Source organism: Monodon monoceros, unplaced genomic scaffold (assembly GCF_005190385.1).
Source record: "Monodon monoceros isolate NGI ecotype Baffin Bay Population unplaced genomic scaffold, NGI_Narwhal_1 Super_Scaffold_3, whole genome shotgun sequence".
Lineage (NCBI taxonomy): Eukaryota > Metazoa > Chordata > Mammalia > Artiodactyla > Monodontidae > Monodon > Monodon monoceros.
In genome coordinates, this window is record NW_021703780.1 from 23,744,783 (window position 1) to 23,765,344 (window position 20,562).

A 20,562-nucleotide genomic window follows, 5' to 3' on the forward strand; every position below is an offset into this window, starting at 1 on the left:
ACCCACGGGACACGGAGGAAAGACCACATCGGGGCAAGACAGGACCATGGGCACCCCAGATACACCCACGGGACACGGAGGAAAGACCACATCGGGCCACGAGAGGACCACGGGCACCCCAGGTACACCCACGGGACACGGAGGAAAGACCACATCGGGCCACGAGAGGACCACGGGCACCCGAGAAACACCTACGGGACACGGACGAAAGACCACATCGGGCCACGAGAGGACCACGGGCACCCCAGAAACACCCACGGGACACGGAGGAAAGACCACATCGGGCCACGAGAGGACCACGGGCACCCCAGAAACACCCATGGGACACGGAGGAAAGACCACATCGGGCCACGAGAGGACCACGGGCACCCCAGAAACACCCACGGTACACGGAGGAAAGACCACATCGATCCATGAGGGAAGCAGTGGAACCTCTGCAAAGCCCACAGGACATGAAGGAAAGACCAAATGGACCCATTACAAGAACTCAGGAACTCCAGCAGAATCTACTAGACATCAAGGAAAGACCGCATTGGCCACTGAGACCACAAAATCCCCAATTAAACACACAGAAAATTCAACGAAAGTCACAGCAGCCACAGAGAGTATAAGACCTCCAGTGAAGGTCACAGGAGACACGTCTATCAGTACTACCTCTCCTTTTCCAAGAAAACCTGAGATTTCCCGTCATGTGTCAGTTGGTTCTTCTACAGCCACCAGATCGATCATGTCGGAAGCCCCTGACAAGAGCCATCCACACCAGAACAAAGCTGGCTCACAAGGAGATTTCCATGCTGGAGAGAGGGGGGAGAATGATTCCTTCCCTGCATGGGCCATAGTTATCGTGGTCCTGTTGATAGTGATTCTCCTCCTGGTGTTCCTTGGCCTGATTTTCTTGGTAAGGGAGAGTGATGCCCAGGGGAGTGAACCCATGGGATAAGGAGTTGAGGATATGTTATGGATCAGAACTGGAGGGACTAATAAGTCTAGGAAAAGAGGCATAGTGTGGAGGATGGTAATAGAGGGATTGTGGTGGTGGAAACTATGGAGAAAGAAAATAGATGCATGTGACATGAAAAGTGGAATTGGGAAGAAAGCAGTGGCTGAGAAAAAAAGAGTGTAAAGTAGGGAAAATTTTGGAGTTGGAGTGTGAGAATGGGGGATATTAGAATAAGGAAAATAAGACAGAGGAAGGAACTGGAGATGAAGTCTGGAACTCAATGTACCGGATCTGGGGCTGGAATAAGGATTAGGGTTTGAATGGAATCTTGGGAAAGGAGCAAGCCAACGTCCAGGGTCAGGGAGAATAGAATCAAAGGACCTGAGATATGGGTGTCGAGGAAAGTAAATGGCATGGCAGATCGTACTCATGCCTCCTTTCTCTTCCCAATCACAGGTCTCCTATTTGGCACGAACACGCCGTGCACTGATCCAGAACACTGAGGACAATGACCCAGAGGATGATGGGGGCCCCACTTCCTACCCAGTCCACCTGATGGAGCAACAGACTCTTGGCATGACCCAGATCTCTTCCCCACAATGATGTTTCAGAAATCGCCAACCCCCAGCTCTTCCATGCCTTACCCCTTTCCTGGATGGAAAATGAGACCCACAATTCCTATCTCCTGGACTCCAGGAAGGGCAAAGTACTGATGGTTAACACATCAACCCTTCAACTGCTGTGTTATTGAAACTGGTCAAGGGGTGAAGTGATAAGCAAAAAGGATATGAGTTTGGGGTATAGAAAAGAAAGAACGAATAATACAGGCAAGTGTTCTCTAGAGAAGATGATGATCTGAAAATGAAAAGGTGTCTGATGGATGTACAGAGTGGGGATCAATATAGGACTCTGAGTTTTGGGAGGGACAGCACAGTGAAGGGAAGTTCGGGGGCCTTAGAAGGCAATGCTCCAGACTGACTGTGAGTCAGGGTTATGGGCAGGGCGAGTTGAAAGACAGAGTTTCTGGGTTTCAGGACCAACCTATATTATTTCCATCTACTATTACTTAGAGTTTGCGGGAAACAGACTTGTCTCTGAGTTCCCAGGGCCCTTGACTGTTTTTGGTTTTTTTTTAATGAAAAAATAGGATCTGAGAAGAAAAGAGGATTTCCTTCTCCACCCTCTCCATTCTCAGAAAAATTCCAGAAAAGATCATAAATATCTGTCACCCAGATGGCTCTTCCCTCTCCCTCCTGAATCCCTTAGTTTTCCTAAATGTCTGCAGTGGGCATCCTGTTGGTTTGGCTTGCTGGGTTGTGTGTGGGCACACAGGGAGGGATTTTTGTTTGGCCTGCAGTCTCATCCATGGATCCCCACCCCAGACCTTCCTTGACGGTGTTCCCCACTCATCATTTATTTTCCTCTCTCCCCGCAAAGCCCCAAGGTCTTGGCTTTTTTTCTGTAGGAGTCATCCATCTTCTCTACTGCCCCTATTCTCTCCACACCTTCACCCCAGATTCTGATTTTTCTCCTTGCAGACATTTCATCTGTGTATGTTTTCTGGATTTTCTCTCCAATTTACTAAAGCCCTTTCACTTATTACTGATTGGGCAGAGGGAGTAAGGGAGAGTTAGCTGATGACAGATAACTTCTTTCTATCTATTGGTCTTTTTACAATAAAGTGTAAAATATTTATAAAGTATGGCATCATAATTACTGGGCTATCAGTTGGGAGAAAGTCCTGACTGGTGTTCCTGGCTCTGGCTGTGACCTTACAGATGACCTTGAGCAGGAGTGGCTGGAAGACAGGAATTCTTTGGAGGGTCGAGGAAGAGGAGGCTGAATTTCCACTGTTCCTAAAATGGCTCGTTCCTGGATTTCCAGAAGAGCCAGCCTGAGTTCATGCCTGGCTCATTTGCATGGTGACAAAAGGAGGAGAAAAATGGGTTAATTAATAAGCAAGTATTTCTAAGCACCTATTATACATTCTGTTGAGGATTACAAAGAAGTATACGACATAGTTCTCATCTGAGACACAAATACAGGAAAATTAAAATTAAATAATTCAGTACGAGTTATCACAAGGCAGCACTACACAGAATAAAACAAAACTCTAACGAATTAAGCCCAATGTTTATGCACATCTGCCATGTTCCACACTCACGGTAGGAGAGCAGCCCTGCTCCAAAACCATTCCGTGCCCAAATGTCAGTCCCAACCGAACCACCGCCCATCATCCACGTAGCCTTGGGTCTCACTCTTAGTGGAAGAGGATAGCATCAGCACCTCTGCTGACCGGAAAGGCACTCCAGTTTGCCACAGGCCTTCCAACCTTGACTTTATCCAGAATCAAACAGCAGGGCTGCGAGCAGCTTTTTGCCACTTTTGGCATCTCCATTTGCAGGAAGCTGGAAGCCCATCATGGACAGTAATCCGAACCCGGACACTCATGTCAGTGGATTATCTGCCAGGACCCAGCCCTGGGCTGGGAGGGCCCTGAGGCCTGAGGGGTTCTCTGAATCTTCCACTGCAGATCTGCTCTGCTAAGGGCAGAATTGTAGCGCGAGTGCCAGAAAGGAGGCAAGCCAGGTGCCAGAGGGACCCCAGACTTAGGTCCCTGGAGAGAGCCTTGAGGCAGAGAAGGACACCTGGGCTCTGGAAGAGGGCTGGAGTGCCATAGGACAAAGGAGGAAGCTGCCTGGCTTTTAGTCTCTGGGCAGATGGTGACGCAGCATGTGGCAGCTGCCATGACAGGAAAGTCACTCGCTCTGGGAGGAAAGCAGATACCCCCTAACCCCAGCCTCTAACCATGAATTTCCCCAGCCTGGACCCTAATTAAAAAACCAAAACAAAATGAAGCAAAACATCCAACTCGACCAATGCCTCCCTGCCAAGGCACCAAAATGGAGCATTGGGGGTCAAAGAGCGTGTGTTTGGGGGAGTGGGGGAGGTTCTACATCTCCCCAAAGCAAACGGGGACAGTGAGTGCCATGGGCCCCAGGGCACAGCCCTGAATGTCTCCCTTCCCACTTCTCTCTCCCAGGCTAGTGATCACTTTGATATCTAAGGGGAAATCCTTTAACAAGCTCTGGAGCTGGGCTCTCATTGGGAAAAATTACTTAATGAGTGAGTGGCAAGGCAGGGAATGCTCCCCGGCCACCTTCCTGGGGAAGAGAGAGCACGTCCTAGCAGCGAGCACCCAAGATCCCTAGGGCTAGAGCAGGCTCCAGGTGTGAGAGCAGAGGGGAAGCCTGAGCAGGGCGGCCCGGGGCCAGGCAGCGGGGACTCTGGGTTCCCCAGTCCACGGCCCTCCTTCCCTGGAGGCTCCACTTGACCTGTGGCTCCTGAATCTCACTCCCTAACAGAGCGGAGTCTGGCTGAGGGCGACAGTAGGCTCATCTGAGGATCCCACCAGGTCCCCACCTCCCCCCCGAGGAGCGGCCCGCCTGGGCCTCGGCCGATGCCCTCCTCCCACCCTGAAGCCACTCTGATGGGGGGGGCGGAGTTTTGGGCGAGTCCCCTGTCCTGGCCTCAGCCACAGTCTCTGAGAGCATCACAACCTCCACGATAACATCCGTGCCCACAACACCCTCTACTTTGATCTCTGAATCCACTGAGGCCTCCACCAAAGCGCCGGAGACTACCCGTCCTCAGCAATAGCATATGTGTCCACCACTGGCTCTAGGAGTACGACAACATCTTCTGAGACCGCCATGGTCTCCACCACCAACTCTGAGACCAGGACAGCTGCCAGCACAGCCTAGCCTCTGATACCACAACAGTCTCCACTAAAATCTCTGTGACAGCTACAGCTCTGTGCCCTCCACAGCTACCACAGTGCCCGCTGAGACCACAGCAGCCTCTGACAGCACCTCAGCCTCCATGATGACATCTGTGCCCACCACAGTCTCCACCAATGAAGCCACCACAGGCTTTGAGACCACTCACCATAGCTTCTACCACAGTCTCAGGAACCACTGTGGAGTCTGTGCCCACCAAAGCCTCTGAAACTACTGTGGCCTCGACATACTGAACCCTGGTCCAGGGGATGCAAACGATAATTCACAAGACAGCTCTGGCCTGTTATCTGTCTTTCCAAAGAAAGTGCTGTTGGAACACAGTCACACCTATTTGTTTACATCTATAGCTGCTTTCCAGGTACTTTGCGTAACTGTAACAGAGACTGTGACCAAACAGCTTACAAATTTACCATCTGGCCCTTTACAGGAAAAGTTTGCCAATCCTTGCTCTAGTCCAAGACCAAACTATTTTTTTTTCATACTCTGGCACTTGCTCTGAATAAAACCACCTCTGCACTTGCCATCAGCACTCGTACTGGAATTGATTCTACCCACTTTGTTCTGAGCCACCCTCTGCTATTCCAGTGACGGACACTGTTCTTGTATCAGTGTAGCCACGTCTCATCTAAACACAACCATTGCTGCCAACAGCACCATCTCTACTGCCTCCCCTGTCCTCCCACCTTGTCTGAGTCCCCCGCCCCCATCCCGCCTCCGTCCCTGGGGTTGCCAGCCTCTTCACGTGGGTCATCTGTTCCGAGCACACTCAGCTCGACTTTGTTGATCACCACGATTGTGTTAGCTTATGTCACCTCTGCTCCAAGCCATGAGCACTGCCTCATCCATGGAAAAATCTTATTCTGTCATCTCTTCCTCCAGCACCATCCTTATACCCAGTGACTACATCACAAGACTATCAGACCCTATTCCTTTCATCCCAACCCACGCTCTTCTCTGTGGGTGACCACTTCCGTAATTGAATAGATCTCCCACGTCCACATGTGTCATGGTCACATTTCCTCAATCTTCTGCTTCCACCATCAACAGCACCATCCATGCACGTATTCTACCTCCTCTTCTGTAAGACACTCACCTTTATTCTGGGGACCATGGCCTCAGGCGAATCACTTTCTACCATCTCTCGTCCCACCACAACACCTCTCCTCAAACCACCAGCACCAGAGATGTGTTAGATCAACCCCTCTGCTCTAAGGACACCTGCCTCCCTGTTAATTATCTCCACTACCAATGCATCATATCGTGTGACCTGTTTCCTAGACACTAGGATCACTGGAACCAAACCAACTACCCCCATCTCTGTCTCCACAGCTCCTGGAACGGACTCCACATCCCCTGCTCCAGGAATACTGTCCCTGGGAGAGCCCCAAATACCTCTGCCCTGGGCACATCCATTATTGGCACATCATCCACCACATCAGTGCCAGGTACTAGGACCACCAGGACAGGATCTACCCATGAGCCAACCACCACTCCTGGAACCAGCACCATCTCCCATAAAACAAGCCCAGTCTCCATGGGCACAAGCACAGTTAGCGTGAGCCACACACCAGCACATGTGATTAAACCAAGTGGATATTTGCGGCTCTGAGGCATCATCCTCATCTCTTGGGCTGCAGTCATGGTTGGTGTTGGACTGTTAGTAGACTGAGTTTTGCCTCGTGAGTTACTGTACATGGAGATGGGGGGAACCCACCTAGAAGATGGATCATGAATGGGAATAGAATAATGGGAATGGGACCAGCAAGATATTCAGAACGAGAAAGCAGTCAGTGTGTGGCGAGTTACACATATGCTAACCCAATCGACATAAGAGCAGCAGGAGTAAAGTCGCAGTCTCACAAAGTCAGATTTATCGGCTTGTTGCACCAAAGGAGACTGTACACTAGAGGGACTAAGGAGCTTCTTACCAACTAAGGAAAAGAGTCATTACAGTATTGAGGGAAGCGTGGAGTTTGGGCGAAAGTTAAATGAAGCAGAGTTTTAATAAGCTCAAAACAAAGCAGGGCTGTGTGTACAAGGATCCACAGCAGCTCTAGACTGTGAAGTGGACCTGGTTTCCTTGGAAAGTACAAAGTTAAGAGATGTGGAATGTTATTCAGAAACTCATCTGCCTCTGGGTAGGAAATCCAGGCTGCTTCTCTGTGCCAAAGTAACTTAGATTCTCCAGACAAGAATGGGATATTTCCTTCTTACTGATATAATTTCAAACAGCAAATTTGCTATTTTAGACAACCAAATTTTTCACTGACGAAATCATTGAAAGTGAGTAAGTCACTCAACGAAGGGGGTTGTTTTGATGTTTTACGGCTGCAGCGTGTCCTTGGGGAAAATATTCTTCCCAGTAATCTTTGCATCTGGTTTAATCCACATTGTTATATCCCAGCCTGGTGAAGATTGCTGGGTAGATTGCTACTTTCTCAGTCTGATTTTTACTTTCTCACATAGCATAATACAAAGACCGCAAGAGGGAGCAAAACAGAAAATATAAACAATAGATTATATAGCAAGAAATGGAAAAAAAAGAAAACAAATGTGAAGTGGGGGCCCAAGAGAGAGGTAAGTGTATGGGTCTATGTGGTGTGGATAGAGGCAAGGATAAGGGAAAGCATATCTATTATAAAATAGCTGGAACTATATAGCACCAGAAAAAGGATCTCTAGAAAGTGATGATCATTCGGGCCCCCAACAGATTTTTCATGATCATAGATATTACCACATGCTACTTCCTGGGGTGAGAGTACGGGGCTCTTTCCCCCTCTTTTTATGATTTTACCCAAGTGAAAAGAAATTCACTTTTGTAGGTACCCCTTAGCACAGCTCAGATAGGCTGGCCATTTCAAAATACTCGACTACACAGTAAGGGAGGATAACAAGAAAATACCCTTAGCAAGGACAGAAGCCCCAGAAACTCCTGCCCTTGTGTAGGTGAGGCTTCTGATGCTCTGAGAGCTCACCTGTTTCAAGGCCTAAAGCCCCCCGCAGTTCTCTGGGGACAGGGGAGGGGTGACAGCCACATGCCAGCAGCAGACTTCATTTCTGCATTCTATTCTACATCCTGGTCTTAATCTCCTATTCTAATATATCTTTCTTGCTCTATTTTTAAAACATATACTTTCCCATTTTGGCAGTATGTATTCCAGAAGTGGTCTTCAGCATGTGTAGGATGAGCCCGAGTAAATACACAATAAATCAATGAAAAATTCACACACGAGCCACAAATGGCTGGCATAATTTGTTTGTTTGTTTGTTGCGGTACGCGGGCCTCTCACTGTGGTGGCCTTTCCCATTGCGGAGCACAGGCTCAGGACGCGCAGGCTCAGCGGCCATGGCTCACGGGCCCAGCCGCTCCGCGGCATGTGGGGTCTTCCCGGACCAGGGCACGAACCCGTGTCCGCTGCATCGGCAGGCGGACTCTCTACCACTGCGCCACCAGGGAAGCCCCATGGCTGGCATAATTTATAATCAGCTTACTTGTGTTTCTTATTTCAGATCCTCTGATCCCTCCCTGTGGCAAGAAGAAAATGTGACTCACCAGCCATGAACGATCCTCTAATTGTTTAAGATAAACATATAATAATAATAACTAGCATTTTATTAACTGTTTACTAGGTGCAAGGTCCAGAACTAAAAGTGCAAGAGAGCATTGTTTCTCCTTAACTCTGCTTAACCACCTTTGGGGCATGTACTCTTATTATCCCATTTTACAGGCTAGGACACTGGAGTCAGAGACTGAAGTAGCTTGCTGAAGATCACAGGGTGAGGTGGTGACAGAACTGGGGCTCTGATCCAAGTCTGCTTCACAGGAGAGCCTGTTCTCTTAGCCACAGTGTTTAAAGCTGGTTCTCCAACCTTTAGTTCTCAATGGGCCTTCCTTTATCTTAAAAAAAAAAATTGAAGTATAACTTATAAGAAGTACACAGATCTCAAGTGTACAGCTTGATTCATTTAAAAATGTGTACACACCCAAATAACCACCATCCCGTTCAAAATATTGAACATGCCTATCATCTGAGTAGTTTCTGGTGTCCCCTCCCTGTCAATACCTGCCCAGCCAAAGGTAACTACTATTCTGACTTCTATTTTATGAACTTTCATAAGTTTCTTGTTTTTACCTTTCCTCATAGACGTGCAACTTTCTTGGCTGATTAACTCAATGAAAGACTCCCTATTTCTGGGAGACTCTACTCTAGGTACAGGATGCGGATTTGCCAATGTACAGAGCAATGATCGTAGCATTCACGTAGAGAGTATGCAAGTGCAATAATCAGGAAGTCTGTTTTCTCAGAGAAGCGAATAAATGAATAAATGAGAGGAAGAGAGACACACACAAAGAATGGACGAAAAGCAAAATTTTGTGATTTTTGACAATCCAAGTTTTAATGATCTGAAAGAAAACGATTTAACTCTAAAAGTATATTTTTTTCTCTTTTAGAATGACTTTTCTTTTCCCCTGATAAACAGAGGCATTTATAACCTCCATGACCACAGAACTGGCCTTGGTCTGGACCTGGACTCAGGATTGGGCTCTGGAATGTTCTATAGCCTAGAAAATGAACTGGTTCATGGAGGAGCATATGGCTCTGGACACAGGGTAGGCCATGGAGTGCACCATGAATTAAGCCACAGCCAAGGGGGTGGTTATGGCATGGATCCTGGCAGGAGTCATGGACATGGAGGAGGCCATGACAAGAGCCATGAAGTGGATCATAGAAGAGGCTGCCAAGGAAGACATAGAGGAAGGGGGAGTATGGACATAGACTGGATAATGCAGGGCACTCTGGAAAAGGAAATATCGCAAAAGAAGGCGATCATGGAGGAGAAGGCAGTGGCCATAAAGTGGGTCAAGATGGGCTTCCAAAAGGTCTTCAGGGAATTGGCCATGGAGATGGTCATGAGCAAGGTAGAGATCATAGAGGGTTTGATCAACAGAGCAGCCAGAAAAACAGAGAGTGTTTCTGGAGGAGGCCTGCAGCCTCATCAGATTTGGACCTGAGCTCAAGTAAAGATTCTCCCTAAGCTTAACCATAGTTCAGAACCTCTTAGGAAGTCACAGTGACCAACTGCACAACAATTTCTCTTTGCTCTCCTAATGCACAAGTAATAACCTGTACCCTTTCACTTTGGAATTCTTTTCTATTTCCTCATGACGCAGTGTGACCAGTAGGAAGAAGGAAGATATGATTACAGCCTTAAAAAACACAGCTCATACTATTTGTGGTGGCAAGATGACTTGCTTCCTTGTTTATCTGTTTGAGCATTCTTTCCCCTCCTTTTCCCCTTTGTTACTGAGTGCTTACTATGTGCTAAGCATTGTACTACGTAATTTTAAATGCACTATCATTTAACAATTTTGAAATTTGTAATCTTAAAACAATCTTTTGAGAATTTCTACTTTTCTGGCAATATAGTGGACAAGATGCATTAACCACCCCTCTTAATGAAAGCAACAAAAATTACTGGATAAAATATTGAAAAAAATCTTTGTAACTATATCAATCAGCTGGGTAGATAGTATCAATTAGCTGGGTAGATGGTAGGTAATATTTAGATCAACAACCAAGAGAAGGCAGAGACTCAGAGAGGCTGAAGCAGAGCTCTGAACCAGCTGTCACACTGAGGGCATTTGCCGTATCTGGTGAATTTAAGCTTACATTCTCACAGCCTCTTAGCACTTAGGGTACAGGAGACAAAGTCCAGGACCTGCATAAGGGGTGGAGTCTAATAGGAGACTCTAAAGAAAGCTGAGACCTAAAAGGGTTAAGGTTTCAGTGGTTAAACCAGAATGAAATTGTGTTGCCCACCTTGCACATTGGCGACTGAGACAAATGTCTGTCTCTAAACTTGACACTGAGTGGAGGGGAGTAAAAACCTCCCTTGAGAATTTGTAATTGCATAACATTCTTCATTTGGGTTTGCGGCTTCAAATCATACAAACTAGGTAGACAGAAAGCCATCTTTGACCTACACATGTCCTCCAGGTCTCCTTCATCTTTGGGAAGATTCTCCCTCCCCACTTCTTTGTCTCTTCCAAATGCTATATGACAAGTAAGGAGAAAATCACTGCAACGTGCTACCATTAAAATCTCAAAATACACTTGGCTTCTATATGCTTATGCTCTTCCTTTGTGCTTTATTGTTGCATGCTTATTATGCACCAAACACTGTGCTGTGCCTTTAAATACAGGATCATTTATTTCTCAGAACAATCCAATGAGGACTTAAATTTCTGGCTCTATAATGGGCTAGGTGTCTTAAAATATGCTGAAAAACTAAAAATGGTGTACTAAAAATTCTTCTTAAAAGTATCATTGATTCAGCAGGACAGTAAGGAACGCTAAAAGTAAAGACTAAGTTAAGGTAGGAACCTAAGGAGGTAAGAGTACTCAAGCCAACTTTTGCCCAACCAGTGAATTTAACCTTCAGGTAGCACAACCTCAGTCAGACCAACACAGGTGAGGACTCTTGTAGTAGACCTTCACATAAATCTGAAACCTTCAGGGAGAGTGTAAACTAAAACCAAACCCACCCCGGGACTTCCCTGCTGGTACAGTGGCTAAGATTCCACGCTCCCAATACAGGGGGCCCAGGTTCAATCCCTGGTCAGGGAACTAGATCCCAAGTGCCGCAACTAAAGATTCTGCATGTCACAATTAAAGATCCTGCATGCCGCAACTAAAAGATCCTGCATGCCGCAACGAAGATCCCGCGTGCTGCAACTAAGACCTGGCGCAGCCAAATAAATATTAAAAAACACAAACAAAAACAAACCCACCCCTCCTCTAAGGAAATGCAAGAAAAATTGCCTGTCTCTAAACTCAGTGCAAGGGAAGGGAGGATGGGGGAAGTACCTCTTGAGAAATAACTTGTAACCACAATACTTTACATGGTTTGCAGCCCAAAATCATGTAACCTAGGTAATTCAAAAGAGCTCAAGCCTATAATTTAATTTAAAGGAATCTACAAGTGGTATTGCCTCCCTATGCTTGGCAAAAACATGCAAATTCACTGTGGAAGATCAGAACTCACCTTGGGTTTCAAAGGACTTATTTAGATAACAACCCAAGAAAAATAAATTTACAGTCATAAATCTCAAATCACAAATGAGGCACCATGAGTGAAAGCCAGCAAGAAACAAAACAAAACAAATAGACAACAGGATCAGATCTGCAAAAACTATAGATATTGTCATAGCTTTATGGTTGTCTACTAATATCCATTATCCATCTTTGAAAATAGAATTCTCAAGTTTTAGTTGAGCACATGTCCACCCAGCAAAGGACTATATTTCCCAGTCTCTCTTGCAGCTTACTGTAGCTGTGTGACTATAATCTTATGGTGTGTTAGCAGATAGCAATAACTTCTCATGAAGTTAAAAAACAAGATAGAATTAACATACTTGATAATGTTAGGGTTTGAGCTGGGAGACAGGTAATAAGAATGAAAGAGTTCCAAGGTCCTTGTATTGTTTTGAAGGAGCATAAAGATATTAATTACATTTAGACTGATAAGTATGCATGTAAAATTTTTTTAGGATATCTCTAAAAGGTGAAATCTGGATTTGAATTCAGGACCTCTGCCTCCAATTAATTCTAGAGGGAAGAAAAGTTTTCTTTCTTAGAGTGCTATTGGCTTTACAGCCACAGATTAGGATTGCTGGGAGTTCAGGACCCCATCTGTCACTGACTGGCCCCTCACACCTCAACCTCAGGAACCACCCATTACAGCTGCTAGGCATGTAAGCCTTTCTTAGCACACTCTGTCCCTCCGGACTCTCAGACTGACTTATTCCAAGCTCCTTCATGCCTCCAGCCACCTCCTGCTTGCAGCTTCTTTCTAGCAGGTCTTACATGTCGGGGATACCCATTCACCTATAAATAAACTACCTGAGATGTTGTTTCTTCCACGAAGCTTCTCCTCATTGACAGGGAATGGAGACAGCTGACTTCGGTCATACAGACTGTGCACTGGAACTCCCTTTAATCCCACTCCCCTTACCCTGGTCACAAGAAGCTTTCCCCATAAACTCCCCAACCCTCCACTCATTTGGGTCTCTTCAGTCATGCTCATTTAGCTGACTGTGTGTCCTTTCTGCTGCTATATCTGCATCCAGACCCAACTCGAAGTTCCTAGAGGACTTGGACTAAGTAAGTATCTCCCTCCCCCAACAGACCTGAAGTCTCCTAATGTGGTGCCCGTGGTATACCTTGCTGAGAGATGCTTCATTAAGGCTGACGAGAAGGAACATCTGGAGGATCTCAGGGAAGAAAAAGTCCTATGAATTACTCCGAAAACAAACAAGATAGGAACCCCTATGGTTGAGAATCAAAAGGTGGCCCTTGTGGGAGTGGGGGAGGGAAGGATTGGGACTTTGGGATTAGCAGATGCAAACTATTATATATAAGATGGATAAACAACAAGGTCCTACTCTATAGCACAGGGAACTATATTCAATATCCTGTGATAAACCATAATGGAAAAGAATATGAAAAAGAATATATATATATATAACTGAATCACTTTGCTGTACAGCAGAAAGTAACACAACATTGTAAATCAAGTATACTTCAATAAAATTTTTTAAAAGGGGGGCCCTATACCACCCCTTTACCTGCTATGAGTGTGACAGGTGGCTTGTTCCTGCATATTCAACACTCTCCCCCAGCCTCATCCCCCATGTGCCAGAGACCCCAAAGATGGCTACACTACCCATGGATCTCTCTTTTCCTGTTCAGTCATTGTGCATTGTTGAGTGTCTACTGCATGCTCAGCAATATACCGTCTGTCTTCTGCCCGTATCCCAGGAGCCCAGATCCCTAGTTACTGCTCTCTTTGAGGTCTCTTTTTTTTTTTTTTGATTCAAAGATGTTGGGTCCTACCCTTCAGCTCAGTCTATTAGGGCTTCTTCCGTACTAAAAGCAGGCACACAGGACTTCCTGACCAGGAAACAAAGTCTTGAACTGGAACAGGTTTCTGGCCCTATTTTTGCCTCAAGGGTGGGTCTCTTCCACTCTGACAACCTTGATCCCCTTACCGCATTCTACTTCCTGCTCAAACCCATCCCAGTGCCCTGCCTAGTATGATCATGTCATTCTCCTTTCTCACCTTCCTGTTGAACCCCAGTCTATTCCTTCCCAGGCTCAGTATTGTTTTGTTACCTGCTCATAGTTGGCAGAAGAAGAAGGCAACTTCCCAACCCCTCCCTTATATGAAGCTATAAAGGCTCCTGCAGCTCTTCCATGATAAAGAAAGAGGCAACAACATTGTGTGAAAGAAGCTCAAGAAGCCCAGGCATCCAGTCTCCCATCCCGCTAAGCTCCAGATTCTTTCCAAGAACACATACATAGGAGAACCAAGCTCCTGGAAGCTCCAGCCTTTATCTCTTCACCTTGAACTCTCCTTTCTCAAGAATATTGTTCTTTGCCTTCTAGGTCTTGGCCACATTTGGGATCCAAGCATCTTTTTTACCAGCCACAAAGAGGCAGATCAAGATGCAGAAAAGAAACATTTGCCTTACGTACTGGTTACTGTTGCATCTCCTACTTTTGGAATATGGTGAGTGCTTTTCTTTAAAGGTGGATGGTCTGTGAACTTTTGAGGGATTGTGGGAGATGATGACCGGCACTAGGAATAGCTGGTTCTCCGCCATAGAGTGAGGGTCATCATTTCACCCCGATCGCTTCAGTCTAATAAGGTATCACCTGGGAGGCAGTCAGAGCACAGTGGTTAAAACTGTGGACTCTGGTCTCCAATTGCCTACGTTTGAATCATGGCTCCATCTGTTACTGGTACACTTTGGGTGAGTTAACTTCTCTGTGCCTCCATTTCTGCATCTATAAAATGGTAATAACCTGTGAGATATGGCTGGGGTTTAAATATTAATAACAAGAAGAGTTGACTGTTATTTTAAAATATCACTCTTCTATATTATAAAATCTTAATTTTTCTCGTGTCCTTAACCCCTATTCCACAATCAGCCTCAGTCAGCCTCAGGCCAAGGAGAAAAGGATTTAAGTCAAAACTAACTCCCACTCTGCTCCGCACCTCTGACACTCTATTAAACACTCCTCGGGCCGTCTCCTATTGTGCAACTAGGAAGCATGACTTCTTAGAGAATTCTTTTTTGGGGGGGGGGGGCAGTGCCACACGGCTTGCACAATCTCAATTCCCCAACCAGGGATTGAACCCAGGCCACAACAGTGAAAGTGCCAAATCCTAACCACTAGGCCATCAGGGTACTTCCCCGAGAATTCATCATTTTGAATCAAAATTAGCCCTCATACAATTTTTTTTTTTTTTTTTTTTTTGTGGTACGCGGGCCTCTCACTGTTGTGGTCTCTCTCGCTGTGGAGCACAGGCTCCGGACGCGCAGGCTCAGCGGCCATGGCTCATGGCTCACGGGCCCAGCTGCAGCATGTGGGATCTTCCTGGACTGGGGCACGAACCCGTGTCCCCCGCATCGGCAGGCAGACTCTCAACCACCGCGCCACCAGGGAAGCCCCACCCTCATACAATTTTGACTCAACTATTCTATTCTCCAAAACTTCTCAAATCAAATCCACTCCCTCTTTTACGTCACCCCTACTCTTGTTCATCTCAGTTTCTTATTTAGTTTTACTCATGATTCTAACCTTAACTCCAATTTGTACCCCATTGCAGATTTTAGGGGGCCTCCCCCAAATAGAGCTAAACTCTAATACTATGTTAGTTCAAATAAGCTACACACGTGTGGGGTGAGGTGCTAGGCGCTCATGTCCAAATTAATAGTAAAATGAGCCACAAATGAGATAAATTTTGTTTATCTGGGGAGGCTAAGCATCTTTGTCCTTCAAGGTAGTGAGAGGCAAAAAATAGGCACAACCTTAACTCTAGCTGAGCCTTCAAGAAGGTGGAAATGCTTCCCTATACCTGTAGATCTTGATTTGCAGACCTTAATCCTGGGAGATCTTATATATTTAAGTTACATATAACTTGCTCTTTTCTAACCTTTGCCTTGTAATCAGGAGCCCGTGGAACTTTAATGCATATGTAATCACCCAGATACCTAGGCCTATCTCAGACTCTGATTCATTTAGTCTGGAGTTGTTTGCCTAGAAATCTTTATTTTCAACAAGGTCCCCAGATAATTCTAATATAGGTGTTTTCTGAATAACACTCAGAAATATTTTCCAAGAAAGAAGCAATACCACTTTAATAATGAATTAAGCAATATACGCTAGTCCCACCTGGGCTCTACACTCCTTTGTAACACTTCTCATCTGTGTTGAATACTGTACAGCAGATGATGGAATAAGCTTTACTATCCGTGAAATTAGGTCATGTAACCCTGGTGTTGGCGGTGGATGTGGAGGGTGACTTAGCATGGTAGCTAAAAGTGCAGATTCAATGGCCTGGGTTCAAATGCCTGTTCCACTACTTACTAGCTGTACACACTTGGGCAAGTGTCAACATCTCTAAGCCTCAATTTTTTCATCTTAGCTGTTGATAATAATAATATCTATTTCATTGGGCTGTAGTGAGCATTAAATAGAATTATCCAAGTAACGAGTTTAACCAACCATTGAGCAGAAAGTAGATATGCTCAATATATGTCACCATCTATGATTATCATTAGGCATAACCTCCATTAGTGGGAGCACACCTAGCCCAACTTCCAGTGAACCCACCACAGCCAACACTGGATCCAGTGCAACCTCCAATGGGACTAGGACAGCCTCCAACACTATAGCCAGCACGACCTATGGTGGTACCAGCACAGCCACCAACTCTGGATCCCAAGTGACCTCCAGTGGATCCAGCACAACCTCCAATACTGAAACCAGCATGACCTCTGGAGGGACCAGCGCAACTTCCAATACTGGATCCAGCCTGACCTCTGGAGGGACCAGCACACCTGTCAACACTGGATCCAGCGCAACCTCTGGGGGGACCAGTACAGCCTCCAATACTGGATCCAGCCTGACCTCTGGAGGGACCAGCGCAACCTCCAACACTGGATCCAGCACAACCTCTGGGGGGACCAGTACAGCCTTCAATACTGGATCCAGCATGACCTCTGGTGAGACCAGCACACCTGCCAATATTGGTTCCAGTATGACCTCCAGTGAGACCAGCATAACCTCCAGTACTGGATCCAGCACAACCTCCAGCGGGACCACCACGGCCTCCAACACTGGATCCAGTGCAACTGCAGGAGGCTCTGGTACACCTTTGACAATTGGAATAATCACAACTTCCAACAGTATTAGCACAAGTGCTGGAACTACAGTGAATGAAGGGCCCAGTGGGTCCCTGAAGCCATGGGAAATCTTCCTCATCTCTCTGGTCTCGGTTATAGTGGCTGTGGGATTCTTTGTTGGGCTCTACTTCTGTGTGGTGAGTGCCTAATATATAGGAAATTGCCTGGGGGGAAGGAATAGGGAACATAGGGAAATAAGGTATGAATAGTAGGGCCACCAAGTTAGGGATGAGTAGGGAGGAAAGAAAAATCAGGAGAAAGTTACGAAAGAGACATAGCAAGTTAGAACCAGAGGAGCCAATCAATGTGCAAAGGAAGCTATTGACTTGTGGGAAAGGGGAGCAAAAGAAGAAATAAAGACTGGTGGAAGGACTGCTGAATGAGGGAAATGGTTTAAAGGGGGAGAAGATTCCAGAAGGAGTCCCTGGTGAAGGCTTCTCGGGAGTGGGGGGGAATCCAATTCTGAAATGATTCTGCCTTCTTTTTCTAGAGAAACTCCCTGTCCCTGAGAAATGTCTTTGACACAGCTGTCTATCCACTCCATGGCCCAAACCTCGGCCCAGGCCCTGGAGGGAATCACACGGTCCACCACCGGTCTAGGTGGAGCCCTAATGGATTCTGGAGGAGACCAGTATCCTCAGTGGCCATGGAGCTGAGAGAGAGCCACAATGGGCTCTAAGAGGCTGCTGAAGCCAGAGAGCCACATTCCTCACAGAGGAAGCCAGCCTGGGGGACCAGAGATCTGAGTGTCCTTTCATTCGTCCCCAGGAGTCCCCTCCTAGCTTTGTTTGGGTCTCTGCCAGTATTGGGAAAGACACTTCCTCCCTCTCTCTTGCTTTTGCCAGACACTGGAAAGAGGAGACTCTGCTGGTCATTCAGCTAAGAAATAAACACATACAAACTGTATCACAGAGAGAACCTGTGTGTGCACACGAGTGGGTGTGTGCTGCGCCGAGTTGAATTTCCCGGTTGTATGAGAGAACCCCATGCTAGAATCCACTTGGCATTCAGAATCTCCACAGTAAAATCCAGAGACATCATCCATATCTGTCCCCTTTTTCTAATGCTTCTTGCCCCAAGCAGGAACCCTGTGCCCCCAAGAATCTCCCAGACTGAGAGGGGAATTGAATTGGGAGAGATGAGAAGGGAGGGCAGGTGCCCAGATCCTACAGGCTCATGGATTAAGCCTGTGGTAGGTAGAGATTATGTTCTAGCACATGCAGAACCCAGAGCATGACGGGAGGAGGTATGCTGTTGGGTGGGGGGAGGGGCGGGGAGGGAGGTCACTCAAAGCCACAGTTTCCAGGCCGTTTATGTTTGCTCTAGACCTGGGTTACTTGTAAGAATGAAGGTGTTGGCGGATACTCTCACTCTCAGTGCTGCCTCTGGAAGCAGAGAGAAAGTGCTTCCTGTTTTTATCAAGGGAGACACTTCCTGGCCTGCTAAGATTTCCTTTCAAGAGGGTCATGGCAGAGACACCTGGGGTAAAGCCTGAGATTCTCATGAATTCCCCTCCCACAAAGGCTGCACATACCCCTTTCATGGTCTAGGATAGAAGGCTCTCTGATCCTACAGGTCTTGGAGGACAGAGGCGAGCTGCTTTGAAAGGCTGGGTTGCTCTGAATACATGAGGCCAGTGACACGACTTCCACTGGGGACAGAGGCCTCAGGAGAGAATTAGCAGGTTGTTGGTGGGTTCACCCCAACTCACAGCAGTGGAAACTGCTCTGCCTTCCACCATTCATTGGGTTTCTCAAGTGTCAGCAAACCAGACGGTTGATCCTAGTCAGTGAGGCCATGCTGAGCCATGTACAGGCCCATCATCATTATCTAACCTACAGGGATCCAGCAACCGGAAAGAAGCTGAGTTGAACCCCCTGGAAAGTTGCCTCCCACTGGTGTGAACTGTGGAAAGCATAATGTGAAAAACGTGAAAATAAAGCAAGGGAGTCCATTTAGATAATTTTAAAATGTAAAACATGCATTTTCAAGTTTAAAATTGTAATAGACAAATTCAAAGATGCTGGTTGAGAATAAAGTTAGTTATTTAGAAGAGCAAGTGGAGAAAGTAGCTCAATTAGATACAACAAACCAGAGATGAAAATCACTGACATAGAGAATAGAAGACACTTGGAGGATTGATTCAGGAGGACTAACACACAAGTAGTAAGATTCAAAACAGAGAAAAAAGGAAGAGATAGACCAGAGGAAGTAAAAGAACAACAGGGAAGAAAGATTTTAGTCTGCAAGTTGAAAGGGCTTATTAATAACAACTCTGTAAATATACTAAACCCCATTAACATCTATTTTAAACAGGAGAATATGCTATATAAATTATATCTCAATAAAGCTGTAAAAATATTATTACCCAGCAGGCATATCGTGTAAATAAAAATTTTGAATTCCAAAGATAAACAGCAATGGGCACTTTGAGACAGTGGGAGATGAAAAGAGATGAAACCACGGTGAGTAAGTAATTCAGCTTGTGGTTAATTGACATGGTTACACTGTGAACATCTCGCTACTCCCAGAAACTGGAGTGTGTACATAGAGTTAGGAAGCATCATGACTCAACTTTTATCATGGGATCTGCTTACATGGACGAAACATGTTTTAACCCAACAAAGCCCCAGCTCACCAAGGAAGTTTGACCCAAGCAGAGGTCTAGGAAGTTGATAGGATTAAGCGCTTTTGCACTGTTGGCCTAGTGCAATGATCTTTAAATGGAGTCTGCCCATACCCTTGGAGGTATATGAAGACTTTCTGAAGAGTATTATGCAGGTGTGGGATATCTTATGGGAATCATCTTCCAGAGCTTCAACTTCGATATGTATTTTGTGGCTGTGGTCAAAGCATCTGCCAGTTATACTTTTCTAGCTTTCCTTCTATAGCCACCCACCCACCTTTTACATTCTAGCTCCTATATTATTATGGTGGATTTCCCTAGGTGCAAAAAATTCCAGGGTGCAAATAAAGGGATAACTCAAAATCTCTTCTAATTTAGTCATTGTATACCCAGAGTAGGGCTTCATGTTTTCCCTTGCCTCACATAAATTCCTATTAGGGGCTAAAAGAAGTGTAATAAACGGGGAAGTTTTGGACATGTTAAGATGCTATTTATTCAAATATATTGTAGAGTGAGGTAGCAGGGGTGATAAAAGATTTCTGCTTAACAATCTTTTCTCTTTCATCTCCTGTCAAAGAATACATCCTTCTGGGGGGAGCAACTCATGAAAGCAGAGCTGTCATCAGTATGCTGTCATCAGTATGAAATAATAAGAGTGGCAGTCCCTTGTTTAACCCAGGCGAAAACCCTATGGCAAATCAACCCACCTTATCTGTCTGTCTACCTATTTTAGAATATTCAAGATTTGTAAAACTTTGCTGGGAAATAGCAACTTACTATGAAGCACGCTTCCCCGGCTTATACACCGTTCTCCATAAGGAGAAACTCTGTCTCATTCAAGAGTTTCTCGGTTTAGATCACAGTTGGATATTTTGCATGATTTTCAAGGAGAAAGACATTATAAGTTGTACATTTACTTCCAGCTGATTAATGTTATATC

The 20,562-nt window shown here is 45.9% G+C and overlaps 2 protein-coding genes across 2 annotated transcripts; both read left to right on the forward strand.

Moving 5' to 3' along the window:
- The first annotated feature begins 46 nt into the window (after window positions 1-46).
- On the forward strand, window positions 47-1,543 carry MUCL3 (mucin like 3). Its single transcript, XM_029243265.1, has 2 exons — window positions 47-898; window positions 1,397-1,543. The coding sequence occupies exons 1-2, from the start codon at window positions 47-49 to the stop codon at window positions 1,541-1,543; spliced, it is 999 nt and encodes a 332-aa protein (XP_029099098.1).
- An 8,028-nt stretch (window positions 1,544-9,571) lies between these two features.
- Window positions 9,572-17,675, forward strand: MUC21 (mucin 21, cell surface associated). Its single transcript, XM_029243266.1, has 3 exons — window positions 9,572-9,597; window positions 16,389-17,133; window positions 17,487-17,675. Exons 1-3 carry the CDS (start codon window positions 9,572-9,574, stop codon window positions 17,673-17,675), a joined length of 960 nt encoding a protein of 319 aa, XP_029099099.1.
- Window positions 17,676-20,562: the final 2,887 nt, after the last annotated feature.